Source organism: Podarcis erhardii (assembly GCF_964252035.2).
Source record: "Podarcis erhardii genome assembly, chromosome: 17".
Classification (NCBI taxonomy): domain Eukaryota; kingdom Metazoa; phylum Chordata; class Lepidosauria; order Squamata; family Lacertidae; genus Podarcis; species Podarcis erhardii.
This window is the reverse complement of record NC_138515.1, coordinates 4,115,874-4,130,720: the sequence shown is the minus strand read 5'-3', so window position 1 is coordinate 4,130,720 and position 14,847 is coordinate 4,115,874. Positions and strand designations below refer to the sequence as shown.

At 42.5% G+C, this 14,847-nt stretch overlaps 1 protein-coding gene and 1 long non-coding RNA gene across 44 annotated transcripts in view; one reads left to right on the top strand and one right to left on the bottom strand.

Moving 5' to 3' along the window:
- The window catches only part of WNK3 (WNK lysine deficient protein kinase 3), an 87,356-nt gene that overhangs the window by 22,496 nt on the left and 50,013 nt on the right, over window positions 1-14,847 (bottom strand). For all 43 annotated transcript variants that reach the window (XM_081845899.1, XM_081845872.1, XM_081845883.1 and 40 more), the window contains 6 exons: window positions 13,037-13,095; window positions 11,433-11,580; window positions 9,069-9,185; window positions 6,856-7,005; window positions 6,706-6,757; window positions 3,578-3,712 (listed from right to left, as the gene is read on the bottom strand). In XM_081845899.1, coding sequence (XP_081702025.1) covers window positions 3,578-3,712; window positions 6,706-6,757; window positions 6,856-7,005; window positions 9,069-9,185; window positions 11,433-11,580; window positions 13,037-13,095 — 661 coding nt within the window. The remainder of the gene's footprint in view (window positions 1-3,577; window positions 3,713-6,705; window positions 6,758-6,855; window positions 7,006-9,068; window positions 9,186-11,432; window positions 11,581-13,036; window positions 13,096-14,847) is intronic.
- On the top strand, window positions 2,158-2,946 carry LOC309332750. The gene is made up of 3 exons (XR_014152325.1): window positions 2,158-2,257; window positions 2,631-2,717; window positions 2,884-2,946. It is a non-coding gene; the product is annotated as an uncharacterized lncRNA (long non-coding RNA).

Sequence of the window (14,847 nt, the reverse complement as noted above, 5' to 3'; positions counted from 1 at the left end):
GTCGTCTGCGACTGGACTTAACTGTCAGGGGTCCTTTACCTTTTCAAGATACAGTGGTACCTCGCAAGACGAAATTAATTCGTTCTGCAAGTTTTTTTGTCTTGCGATTTTTTCGTCTTGCAAAGCACAGATTTTGGAAAAGCTTCAAAAATCACCAAAGTCTTCAAAAACCTCAAAAAAGGCTACCACACCGCGTGCTATGAGTTGCTCCTCAAAGTCAAGTCGCAACTGCACCCCCTGAATGCACGGTTTTAAGAAAAAGGAAACAAACTTGCAAGACAAAGGAAACAAACTTGCAAGACGTTCTCGTCTTGCGAAGCAAGCCCATAGGGAAATTATCGTCTTGCGAAGCAACTCAAAAAACGAAAAACTCTTTCGTCTTGCGAGTTTTTCGTCTTACGAGGCATTCGTCTTGCGAGGTACCACTGTACTCTGATTCTAGGGAGGGAATTTAAGATAAACCAGTGGGAATAACAATGATGAAGAATATGCTGGAACGTGCTGTCAAATGTCACCTCTACGGAGGCAAAGGGAAAGGAAGGAGGAGGCTCCCACATGACCACTTACATGCCATCAGCAACTGAAGGGGCAAGCATGGCTGCTGATGTTGCTGGTGCTGCTCTTGTGGAGTGTGTGCCATGACATTTTTGTGATGTAGGGAGGTGCTGAACCAGATAGGTCAAGACCATGGAGGCTTTAGGCCATCTCACTAATATGGTGGGTGAAGTCTTTTTCCCCTAGGGACCTGGGACCTGGGGATTAAAGAATACAAATGGGGAGTCTGTTTGATGGAAGGCTTGAGTGCGTCTGGGACAAGTCTTTAGAACCCTGTAAAGACTAAGCCTGTGACAGGGGATAGGGAGGCTGGGGCAAAAGAAGGGCAAGATCAGTTGTTCTGTTCGGTGGAAAGCAGAGTTCATTTTTGGAAAGAAGGCTGTGGCACAGATTTATTCTACCCTCGTGAAAAAGTCACAAGATGTGCCAGGGCTCCCAGCTCTGAAACCTCATGGACTAGGAAGGACACACTTTGGGATAACAATGATAAAAATGTGGTGGCCTTTCAACTCAAGGAACTTGTGTGCTCCTGTGGCCATGAAGAAACAGGCCTCTGAGAAATCAGTGCTTGTGTGGATGTTTGCCAGGGTTCTGAAGTTCTTCCCAGAGAGGCTGGATGACAGGGGTGAGGTCTGTCATTGCTGGGAGGAAGATTAGCATTTCCACTGTGTCCCTAAGCAATAAAGTGGGTGTTCCACTGTGTTACTAAGCAGTAAAGTCTTCCGGACGGGTCAGATGGTTTGGGGGGAGCTAATCTATGGAGCTGTAGCTCTGTAAAGGCCAGAGTAACTAGGAAGTGTAGATGAGCCCCGTCTTGGGGTGAAGAGCTGAGAAAAGGCTATCTTAGGGATGCCATATGTCCAGAATACTGTGGGCGAAAGCAGTGTCTGGACAGAAATTGGCAAGATGTCCCAGAAAATCCGGACATATGGCAAGCCATGTCAGAAGTGCCGTTTTTGCCAATTTTCATAAATAATTATTCAAAATAGCTCAAAAATGGCAATTATTTTTGCTGTTTTGCAAGAAAAGCTCAACAACTCTGATGCCCACCCTCAAGAAGCTCAACACCTTTTTGTCTGGATGTTCACTTTTTGAAATATGGCAACCCTAGGCTATATATGTAAGCCCTGAAGCAGGAGGTGGGATCTACTGAAAAATCCACCAGCATGTCAATGCACTTGTACCTAGCTTTACCTACTCTTCTCTCCCTGTGTGTACCCTGCGCTCTTCCCAAATCAGCTCCAGGGGATTAAAAGAAACCCCATAACAGATTTAGGAGGTCCAGGGCATGCAGGGAGAGAAGTTTCATTGTGCAGTCAAAAGTCCTTACACTGACAGAAGTTGAGAACCGAGCTATTTGTAGCCAAGGCCACCTAACCACCAGAACTGTTGTCTTGCTTTTTGTAGCTGGTGCCAGGGCTGTCTGGTGTATTCTGGACTGTCTGGTGGAGGAATCGTGAGGTCTAGTGGAGAAATGGGAACTAGACTACACTAGCTTAGGAATTCTATACAGCCTTGGTCAAAGGAGGTCCTATTGGGCTGAAAAGAGTAAGGTTGCTTCCTTTTCGTATGTGTGCCAAGGGTCTCTTGGTTGATTTGACCAGGAAGTTCAAGACCTTCTAGCTACTGTGAATGCTACAATGATCCTTGAAGAAGGCTAAACAGCACCTAGGTTGACATTGGAATGAATGCTGATTCCGTAGTAAGTCTGACCAATACCCTCTGATGGGTATTGTTGTCTCGATCCTTATTTTGCAGTCTATTCTCCAGCCAAAGAATCGTAGCTATAGCAGAATTTAAAGAGGTAAAGACAGCAGCCAGGACAGGAGCCTCATGGGACTTTTTAAAGTAAGGTGGTCTGCCTTCTTTCCACTTTTTTCTCGGGAAAATGTGTCATTGCGCCTAGGGGGATTGAGTCCAATAAAAGGACTTCCACTGCAGCAACCACAACTGAGACTTTTAACTGTTCCATTGCCTGAGGGGAAACAGTATACAATCCTCTGAGCTAGTCTGGTGGCTTTTTGTTTGGTTGGCTTGGTGTTCATTTCAACTAATTTTTTATTTTTTTTACAAAGCAGATGGAAAGGGTACTTCTTTGGAGACTGATCTGGTCTCCAAGGAGACAAACGCTGCCTGGGATGTCGGCTGAGCTGGCTCAGGAGGTGAGAGTTGCAAATCTACAGGTGATTTAGCTCTTGCTAATAAAGGTCTCAGTGGGAGGCTCCGTAGTAGCTGCAGTGGGCTTCTTTTTAAATTTTTCTTCCTTAACTAGCCTAATATGTTGCATTTTTTTTCTTTCTTTCTTGCTGGCTTTCTGCCCACCTGAAGGAGCGATAAAGGATGAAGGGAAAGTCAAGAAAAAGAGATTGATAAAGATTATTTTAAAAGAAGGAGGAGGAGGAGGAGGAGGAAGTGGGTAGCACAGGGACATCTGTTTGGGAGGAGCACAAAGAAGGGAACAATGAAGCAATGGGTGAAGGCAGGGAATCAACTGGGGAGGAGTCAGGAGCATTGGATGCCGTAAGGAAGTTTGTCATATGTTACACATAAGAAAAACCCTACTGGATCAGGACCAAAGGCATCCTGTTCCAGCATCTTGTTCTCACAGTAGCTAATGAGATGCCGACGAGAAGTCCACAAGTAGAACATGAGGGCAACAGCACTTTTACTCTTGTGTTCCCCAGCAACTGGTATTTTTGGTCCCTTCCAACTCTGCCATTCTGTGATTCTATTATTTTAAGACCATGCTTTCTGTACTAGACAGGAGTTGCTATGCCAAGGGATAGAGAATGACTTCTTGCCTTCAAGGGAAGGGAATTCTTCCCCACAAAGAGATTTCTGATCTTCAGCAGCATTAAAGACTTAAACCTGGAAACTTCCACTCTGAAACTCTGAGCCATTCTTACTTGAGACACAAAGCCTGGACTCAGTGCTGGCTACGGTTCTGAAACTGTACGGATGCTACACTTTACCACAAACAAGTCAAAATTGAGTCAGGCTTTCTACAGCATCACATGTTCACCTGTTATCTGACACCCCGGGGCAGCTGTAGTTGACTGTAGAAGAGTGCAAGGTGTCTGGGTTTCTCTGTTCCTTATTGTTTGATTGATGCAAAATCTCCAGCGGCCAACAGGGGATGACTGAGGAGCGGATTCACCTGTGAGGAAAGAAAGAAGTACAGGAGATGATCATTCCTCTACCATCTTTCATGTGCATAACAAGTAAACAAAATCAAGATGTGCTTAAACAGGACTATGAGAACATCACTGCTGCTGTGAGCAGAAGCCTTAGGAACAAGGCCTAGCAGTCAGGATTCTGGAATTGGCCTTAAGGCACCATGGCTGCAATTCTAATAGACTAAAGGAGGAGTAAACTCAGTTGATCAGAGTGGGATTGTTGCCATGGAGCCATGTGATCTGACTTTCTCCGGTTTCCTTGGATCAGTGTACTTGCACAGAAAAAAATGAGTGCTGCCGGTGAAGCCATCCTTCCTTGGCTTTGCCCGAGTTCTGCTGCTTTCCCCTTTATTTATAGGGACTACTAAAGCTTTCCAGACTTTTCATGTTGCTGACACTTTTTTTTTTTTGACATGCACAATTTCGCAACGCATTAATTCAGTTTTACTAGCAAACCAGAAGTTAAACTAACCCCTTTGCAGCCCTGGGAGGAGCGCGGGGAGCATTTGTGCGACACACCGACACATGGCAGCCGACACACTAACGTGTCATGACACACAGTTTGGAAAGTTCTGCTTTAGAGTCTGCACTGTGCCATGCATGTACCTCCTTTCCCATCCCTGTCTTTACTAAAGCCAGTGTGGAAATTAGAATGTCAGACTAGGGTCTGAGAGACCAGGCCTCAAATCCCCACATGGCCATGAAGATCACTGGGTAACCTTGGGCCAGTCGCTGCCTCTCAGCCTAACCTACCTCACAGGGTTGTTGTGGGGGTTAAATGAGGAGGGGGAGAGCTATGTATGCCATGTTGAGCTCCTTGGAGAAAAGATGGGATATACCATATTTTTCCATCTATAAAACACCCCCATGCATAAGACTATCCTGGGGGACTCAGACTTAAGAAAATGTGGGGAGATGGCCCTGTGTATAAAATGCCCCCTAATTTTTGACATGTTTTTAGGGGGGGAAACCTAGTCTTATACTTGGAAAAATACGGTAAATGCAATAAATAAATAAAGTCAGGATCAGGCATGCATTGGTGCACTTGTTGCAGGTTTTTCCATGTCACATTGCTCAGACGACAACAGGAATATTCTGTTACACTACTATTTCTCACAAACAGTCCCACCAAATTACCAGAAACTAGCCCGTGACTCTAGGCTGCAAGTTAAGAAGCTTAAATCATTTAACAAGAACATATGAATCAAATATTATCCATAAAATAATAGGGCCATTATCCAGTTTCAGTAGATTTACTTTTAATCCAGTATTTCCTTCTGGCTCAAGAAGAGAGGACTCTCCAATTTGGACCTGGGTGGCATTGTACATCTCATTTTTATCATAGTGCTTACTCTGCTTATATCATACTGTATTAAAGAACATTTGCTGGTATGAGACAAAAACCTGTAACACTCTGCCATTAGGAACAGTATCTACATTCATTGCTTGAGCACTGTTTGCTGCCTTGAACACCATTTGGTGGGATACAAATTTAACAAACAAGTAACTGTAATATGTACCTCTTATTAGTAGTCCAAATAAACATTTAGCAATGTGTTCAGCACAATAACTTCAGGCTTACCCAGGGTCTAAACATGCTTGATTTAAATATATATATATACATATCTTTGAACAGCTGATCCCTATACTATATCACAGTCTGCTTTTGAAAGGTTCTCCTCAGTTTCAGAATTGCTCTGACATGCGGTAAGGAAGACTCCTCTTTCAGAAACACACCCAAAGTTCCCCTTAATTGCACGGAACTATGGTTTGTTGGATCCTGGCCAAAGTGTTCCAGTCCTCCAGGGACACAAAAATATATGTGCACTGGAGCAGGAAGAAATAACAAATCAAGAGCAGACAGATGCTCAACTTGTGGGTAAAAAACAAACATACCACTGGCATTGTTCTGTTGATACAAAGGTCATACCAAAATCAGAGAAAAAGAGATCATTCAGTGTTAATGGAACAAAGAGTAGCCAAGCAAAATGTTGGCCTCTTCTGATGTGCTTGAAAAGTAGTCCATCATGGTAAGTAACTGCATTCGTATCACATAAAGGAACACAGTTGACTGTGTGCATTTCACTTTCCACTACGAAAAATCCCATACACAAGGGAGAGCATCTTTCCCTCTTTCAACCATTGCTTCTGTATTTCTTAAATGGAAACTCAGCCATTTAAATGTGCACGCCACATTTCACATCTGATGACACCACACGTGATATTTGCTACATAAACATAGGGGTATTTTTGTAGTCAACCTCAAAAAGGAAATTTTGAACTGGCTACATTTCCAGACACTTCAAACCACATCACCAACTGTAAGTTAGGGGTAGACAGAATGACGCCCTCTAGTTATTATCCTACTCCAGTCCCATCAGCCCCCGGCAATTTGGCCATGTATTCCAATGACATCTGGAGGGCACCTAATTGGCTATCCTTCTATAAGTATGAAAGCTGGCTTGTAACTTCACCTGCTTTAGGATAATGTGAAGAGTTACTACCAACCACAATGAAGGAATTTGGATTCTAGTTTCCTAAAGGTAAAATCCAGACCTTTTTCTTTGCTCAGCTACATCAAACCACCCCCAGAATTGATACCAATTTGGCTATACTCATTAAGAACTTGTTTATTATTTATTTTAAATGTATATACTGCTTAATTGATAGAAGATTTCTAAATGTCATATTTCAGCCTTGAATAATGTCACTCAAAATCTTTAGAATCTTCCCATACAGTTATCAGGACCATTGCAGAGAATCAATTATAAGTGCCAAGATGACTCCACCTAAGATGTGAGCTACCATAAGAAGATTTGAGAGACGAAAGGCAGCCTAACTGACAAGGAACAAATCTGCTTTAGTTCCTGCCAAAATATCCACTATTTTCATCACTTTCACCTTTAAGGAGGGTGGTTTTGTTTTGTTTTGTTGTTTGACCTTCAATGTTAAATGTTTTAAAATAGTTACTTACTGCCAGTTTGAGTAGATGCTGGGTTTATCTGAACTTGTTCAGAAGATCCTGTCTGAATTAAAAATGAATAGATAAATATAAAAAGGGAATTTCCCAATACAAGCACACACTTTCCCAGAAAAGTGGTATCACTAAACAAACATAACTTACTTGGGTAAGATCAGAAGGTGTAGACTCTGTGCCAGTAGTCCGCTCTTCAACTGGAAGACTGCGGATGATGTCCTGGGCCTGGCAAACAATAGCCTTCAATTCATCAACAAATTTCTCTTTCTCATTTTCCAACACAAAGTCATCTTCAACCTAACATGGGAAGGAAAAAACAGGGTAGAAGATGTAAATGCATCTTCTATCACATTTTATACAATCAGAGAAATCTTAGCTTTCCAAATGAATAATATTGTTTGGCTGAAGGAATACTCATATATAGCCAAAACAATTGAAATTGTGCCAGTGTCTATGTAGCAAGAAGCCATCTCAAGTTTCCCCAGTAATAAGGAAGAAACATACTCATTCTAAAATGGTATCGCTATACTTAAGTATTCCTTTTTCTAAACATATTATTTTGCAAAATGCCAAAATCAGGGCCCAGACCTAATTATAATCCAGAAGCCAACCACAGGAAGAAAGTTTCCCTCAAAATCTGCTCACAGGTCCTGGCCTCACCCCTAGAAGCACCCAATGGCTCCCTGGGTGGGGTTTAGCCTCAGTGCATCCAGTGGAATCCATTACCTGAGTGATGCCTGCCATCTGCAAAAAGGATAAAGTCTACTCTCACTCCACACCCCTGCATAGTACTAGAAATCACGACTGTACGTAAGCAGGGGGATCCAAGTCTTCAACAAACACCCCATTCTTACATGGGGTCTCCATCCAAGGAATGATCAAATCCACACCTACATAGTTCCAGGTGTGCTCCTGCATCAGGTGTCAAACCAGCTTGAAACTACAAGCCCCTGCACCACATCCTCATCGGAGATCAATGTCCTCCATTCAGTATTTTCTGTAGTATTAATCTAAGGTTTTAATCCTATCATACGTACCTGGAAATGAGTCCCATTAAATCAGGGATGTGGAGTCTGTGACCCTTCATATGCTGTTGGTTTACAGCTCCCAGTATTCTTGATCACTGGTCATGCTGCCTCGAACTGATGAGTTACAGATAGGTAGCCGTGTTGGTCTGCCATGGTCAAAACAAAATAAAAAAATTCCTTCCAGTAGCACCTTAAAGACCAACTGAGTTAGTTCTAGGTATGAGCTTTCGTGTGCATGCACACTTCTTCAGATACCTGAAGAAGGTATCTGAAGAAGTGTGCATGCACACGAAAGCTCATACCTAGAACTAACTCAGTTGGTCTTTAAGGTGCTACTGGAAGGAATTTTTTTATTTTGTTTCGAACTGATGAGATATGGAAGCCACAACTCCATTAGGCCCATCTTGCATGGCCAGTGATAAAGGATCAGGCTTGATGGGATTTGTAATCCACAACACCTTGAGTGGGGCTATACAAACCCCCTACCCAAGTTAAAAGATGTATAGGATCAGGCAGCAAATTTTATGTCTAAAGAAGAAATGTGTACTATTGTCAAAGTCTTTGGCCGCTTATTTTTTTTTTAAAATTAAATTTTACTGAACAACAAAAGCAGACAATACACACGAGAGAAAAACAAACATTAACAACAAAATAATATAAGTTTAATACAAGGAGCTTTTGATGATAAAGTCAAAGAAAAATAAAAAATTCAGAAGTGAATGAAATGGATAAAATTATAAACGAGATATAAAAACACAACTTGTGCAATGAAGGAAATAGGAAAAGGGGGGAGTATCTATAAGGAGGCAAGACCTTCTTCCATTGAATTAAATGAATTTATCCAACCTGCACTCCCCACCCCCCCGATTTTCTAATGTTTAGAGCTAAAACACCATTTTGAATCTTATTAACCCAAGGAACAACAGATGGTCCTGCAGGAGTCTGCAGCAAACCTGAAATAATAACTTAGAAGGTTAGTTCAAATGGTTTAAGGATTTTTAAAACGTTTGTCCTGAAGTCCTTACATGCGACGTTTCCAAAGGTGACAGTGCCTGGGAGGCTGAGTTTAGTCAAACCTCCAAGCCCAGTTTTCATTGATTCCTCTAGCAGCCCCATTTTTAGGATCTTGCCCCAAGGCCTCTCAAAGGTAGTTCTCAAAATAATCTGTGCAAGTCAAGGGCATGTCAAGTGGAAGACTAAGGTTAGACCTCAGGGGTTTCCATATCTTGAGAAATGCTATGAACAAGACACAAGGTTATTGCACATTGTCCCGAGCAACCCAAGCATTTGAACAAAAAATCTCTAGCGGAAAGCAGGCTCTATGAAACTTGCCATGTAGTCAGCAATGTCTTCCGGAGCATCTCCATCAACATCAAATTTAAATGTGACCATCTTGTTGTTATGAGTCTCAAGCTGGCACTCCACCGTGTTGTCCCCCGATGTTGACACCTGATTGAAGGGGGGGGGGAATTGAGTAATTAGATAGAGTCAGAACCTGCCTCTTCTTCTCCAATTCTTAGCAAACAAAGATGACCTCTACCTGACTGGTGTGACACCAATCCTGTAAAATGACAGCACTTTTCCAAAGGCTGAAGTGGCAAAGCACCAATAACTAAAAAGGTTTAACACTACACATTATCTTTGTTGTTGTTTTAAATAGATAATTATGTACATATTATATGTTGTCCTATAGTATGATAATGAATAGAGAAACGATTCATTTCTGTAGAATCTGGCATCTGTTGAAAATGCCAGCACTTGGTCTTTGGGATTCAGTGACCTCAGTTTCAAATATTCCATCAAAAGACTTTATAAGCATTTTCTGGAGGCTTGAAAATATACTTCTTCACCCAAAGACTATATTCAAATTTTTCCCTCCAGTTATGACCTGATTCCAAATACTTGCCTTCAATAACATTTGGAATGGATTCTAGATCCTGTTCACACATTGTGTTGTTTTAAAAGCAACTGATCTGAACCCATTCCTTTCTGATCTTGTGAAGCTGCAAGAATAAACTTAAGCTAAAAAGATACACAAAAAACTGTGAAGTCATCTGCTATCTCTGACAGCGGACACACAAACCAGAGTAGAAACATTAATTGTGTACAACATTGGATAAATCAATTGTTTTAATCAGTCCATTTTGCAAGTCTCAAAATTCATCCCACAATTTACCATCCACAAAGACTGATTCTAGGCAAATCTGAGATTATAGAAGTTATAAAAGTGCTCTTCTGCTCAAAGATGGTGTTAAAAGAACAACTTGCTATTCTGTTTCCCCATATTGAGGTGCCCCCGGAAATATGATCTGTGAATATAAGAACTGACTGAGCCAAAGAGCTTCTTCTTAACATATATTAACCAGAAAAACAAATGATTATCTGGAGTCCAAGGGCAGGATTCAACTAAGTTGTTGCATGTCCAGAATGAGGAGTCCCCGTACAATGGAACTTTCCATCCTCTCCTACCCATTGCCTTCCGTTAAGAGTTTGGGTGTAATCCTTGATGCCCTTTTTCCATGGAGGCGCAGGTTACAACAACAGCTAAGACGACATTTTTCCACCTTCGCCGCATCAAGCAGTTGGTCCCTTACCTTTCCCGCCCCGACTTGGCCACAGTGATCCATGCGACGGTCATCTCCAGGCTTGACTACTGTAATTCGCTCTACGCGGGGCTGCCCTTGAAGCTGTCCCAGAAACTCCAGCGGGTACAGAATGCTGCAGCGAGGCTCCTCACGGGGTCTCTGCCATGGGAGCATATTCACCCAGTGCTTTTCAAGCTGCACTGGCTCCCGGTGGAGTACAGGGTCAGATTTAAGGTGCTGCTTTTGACCTTTAAAGCCCTTCACGGCCTAGGACCCTCGTACCTACGGGACCGCCTCTCCTGGTATGCCCCACGGAGAGCCTCAAGGTCCATAAATAACAACACCCTAGTGGTCTCTGGCCCTAAGGAAGTTAGATTGGCTTCAACCAGAGCCAGGGCCTTTTCAACTCTGGCTCCGGCCTGGTGGAACGCTCTGCCTCATGAGACCAGGGCCCTGCAGGATCTGATTTCTTTCCGCAGGGCCTGTAAGACAGAGTTGTTCCGCCAGGCCTTTGGCTTGGAGCCAATTTGATTCCCTCCCTCCCTCTCTTTTTTTTTTCTTTTCCTTCTCCTCCTGCGATGAGGCTACATTTTAATACTTTAATGTTCCATTATTTTAATGTTGTATTTTATTTTTGTTTTTAAGTTGTAATCATTCATCTTGTTTTTATTATTGCTTGTAAGCCGCTCTGAGCCTGGCCTTGGCTGGGGAGGGCGGGGTATAAATAAAAAATTATTATTATTATTATTATTATTATTATTATTATTATTATTATTACCCCTGTGCACCCTCCTGCACCATTTAAATCTGCTCGGGGGGGGGCTGGGGGGAAACCCAGAAAAGGTTTGAGGTCATTCAGGGTAAGGAGAGGGTGGAAAAGTCTCATTGCATTAGTGGATCTCATTCTCTGGACACATACTCCAATTGAATTCCACACATAGTTGCAGAATTTATAGTCATTAAAGCATTGCTTGCAAATGGGAATTTGTACAACGGTGGTAGTAGAGCCCAGATAAACAACCTCAGATATATTTTCCAGACAGATGTTATTCAATTGAATTCTATTCTGGAGCTATGCATGGTTTAGCCTAGATTGTTAAAACATACATACCTGCAGCACAGTGAGCTGAAATTTGGTTCCCTTCTCTGTTCGGGCACATGAAGCTCTCCGTTGCTTGCTTTTGTCTTGTTTGCCATTTCCACTTGGAAGGTCACATCCATTGGCACCTTCCTTCTGAATGGCTACATCAGGGATCAGTCTTAAAAGATAGGAAAAGAGGTGAGCACTCTTAGAAGGAGCACACCGAGACACTTCTGAGGGGAAACTCTCTGTAACTTCTGAACATTAATTTAAGTAAATTTTTGTTTTCCTTTTATCAACTAGCCCAAATGAGGGCTTGCATTACCTCACAGCAGCAAACCTACTCAATATTTGAATAGGGAAATAGATCAAAGTAGGGCTGGCAAACACTACTTTTTAAGTGAGTTGAAGGTGGCTAGGTACCGTATGCAGACATTGCTGTCTATGGTATATGCATTTATTTTGTCACATTACCATTGATGGTTAAACACTTAAATTCACATGGGTGCAATTCACATGGGTGCCTTGGACAAACCACATTTCTCCCAGTCTCAGCTACACAGAGAGAGACAGACACACCGCATCTGTAATGGGGAGAATATTAGCTTAGCTTACAGGGCTGTTGATGGTCCTCCTATTGTATACATTACCCTATCTGTGGGGCAGCGGGATTTCCCTGACTTCTTTCTATGCCACTGTGGTCATGTTCAACATCCCAGTGCCACATAGATGGGACCAACAATGCCCACCCTTCCATCCGCTGTCTTCTAGGCAATGATCAGGTGAGAAAGGCCCAGATTACTGAACTCAAGGTTACTACAACAAAATGGAAGTAGCGAAGCCATGGAGAACTGGCTCCCACACAACTTCGTAGTTGTGTACGAAGTGTCTTCTAAAGTACTGCAAACACTCAGGAAAAGCACTTCACAAACATTTTCTTACTATTGTTCTCTTTACTTTGTCTTAGTGGTGCTTGGGGTGGTATGCAGAGAAAGCTAATGGATAGATGGCACCTTTGCAGATGTACAGAAGGGGGTTATGGGGAGGACCAGGACTAGTCCTTACCTTAGGGTAATAAGGCACAAGGCTGGACCCTGCAGCAAGTGGGTGGTAACATGACTGGGGAGGAGGGAGAGATGGATGTAGCAACCGCTTTTCAACTGGTGACCTTAGTCTGTGAGGTGGGGCTAGGGAAGGTGCCATTTAGTTCACATCTCATTTGGCAAAAGGTTTGGCGCTGGCATTGAGGACTGGCAAATTCTGGGAATCCCAAACCTAAAGTCTTCCAGTGAAATCCATAAATTAACTTTCTAGCACACTACTGCTTTGATCAGAAAATTCCTAACAGTTATCCTAAGTATTTACTTCCCTAAATTTAACTGAAGTTCTTAGCAGGGAGAGAATGATGAGAGCTCCTATCTTTGTGTACAATATGCTTCAATAATGTTTCTTCCTACCACAACTCTGCCAGCTTTCTTCTGGTTGAAGTGAACTCCCCCCTTCCCACCCCTCTGCAAGCCTTGAGCTTGTCTTCTCTGTATAGAAAATGGAGATGTTCACTAGTTTTGATCTCCATGCACTTAGCATTCCTGCCTTCCACCAGGCCAAAAAAAATAACCTTGGAGCAGACTCACCCTTGAACAAAATCCTGCTTTTGAACCGATGGCTGTTGTTCTGGTACCAAGATGGAAGCCTAGAAATAGGGAGGGAGAAAGTTAATTATGTTGGTTCTGCATTTGCCATCCTCACTTGGATGCAGCGATACTAAGCAAATTAAGTAATTACACAAAATGCAAACAATTTGTGTGCTTGAAATGAAACACAATCATACTTTTCCAGGCTGACATCCTCAGGACCCGGATCTGTTCCCCCCCCCCCCTCTTCTTCTAGTAGCATTCAGCACCAGTTCTAAAGATAACCTTGAATAATATCTAGCTCTGGAGATTCTATTCCAAGCTTTGCATTTGCTTTGAAAATATTTCCCATCCATGGTTAGGAAAATATTTACAGTCTCAGAAATGTATGCTTGCTATTTGCAATCCCAGGAGAAAAAGTGAAAATAAAAGTTATTAAAGTGGAAAGCTGAGGCAAGTTACTCTACAGTTAAAGACATACAATCTCTAAAGATCATTAGAATGAACACCTCTTGCATGCACAGCAGAAAGGATAAAACATTCTAAGGAGGTTAAACCTAGTTTATCCACAACATTTTTCCTTTTTATGGAATAGACACAGCATTGTGCTAGATCACTAGATTACAGTCTATAATCCAGTACACAGTTTGAAGGTGTCACAAATAGCTACAAATGACATTGGTGGCATGATTAGATATGCAGGAGAATGGAGAAACCTTTATCCACAGACACAACTGCAACAAGGAAAGTGCTGAGAACACAAAATAGGCAACTGGGGATGCTCAGATAGTTTCGCCTCAGAAATGAGAAATCAGGTTGTCTAGAACTGAAACTGTGTGCTATCTTGTCACGGTAGGCAAGATGAGCAAGAAGAGGGCTCAGGAGATGATGAAGCTAAGGAACAAGGGGCTCAGGTAGCCAAAAGAACGGGAAAGAGTCTGCAATGAACAGAGATAAAAGGTGCTTCCAGGTATGGATGATTTAGCAATCCCTCATCATTTTGGTTCTGCTTTCAGCTGAAAGTTGAAGAGCAATTCAGCCTCCACACTTCTTGAAGGCAGACCCTAACACTTTGTTCTGCAGCCAGGTTCTGAGTCCTCTTTTCCCAACTCCAGTTACTGAGAGGGGGGCCATTAGGACCAGGGGGAAGGGAAGACTACCTCCTCCTTCACGGTACTCCTTATCATGTCGCCCCATTGCTGCAACGTAAGAAGGAGTGGGAGAAAGAGTGCAACACTTTTTGGAAAGAGAAAGGTCAAACTGATAGAACTAATTCCTAGAGAGGAGAAACAAACCAGAGAGAGAAAAAGTAGCTACAGCAATCTAGAAAAGGGGTGGAACAATCTATACAGGTCACTATAGGCCAGAATAACAGCACAGTAGCCCACCAATGCCCAGGGAATGTACTGTATGCAGCTACGAAAAGAGTTGAGAAAAAGTTGCATTTTCTAAGCTCATAAAAAAGGAAGTGGAACAGGGAAAAAGTGAAAGGAAAATGTTTTGTTCATGCCATCTTGCATGAGTAAGGAAGCAGTACATGTCCAGTGTGGAAGCAGTCACAGAAACCTAAAAGAACAGCAGATGGTAGAAGCAGAGGAAAAGAGACAGGGAATTAAGGAAGAAAGTGACCGACAAAAGGAGAGGACTATTGAAACAAGGCAGTCAAAGCTGTATTAAATGGGCAGGAAAGGGGTGGAGAAGAATGCTGGATGAACACTGCTGGTTGAAAGATAGTGTGGCTGGACAAAGCAGGGCCAGCTAAGATGAAGCAGGAAGAAAATCATAGAATCATAGAATTGGGACCACGAGGG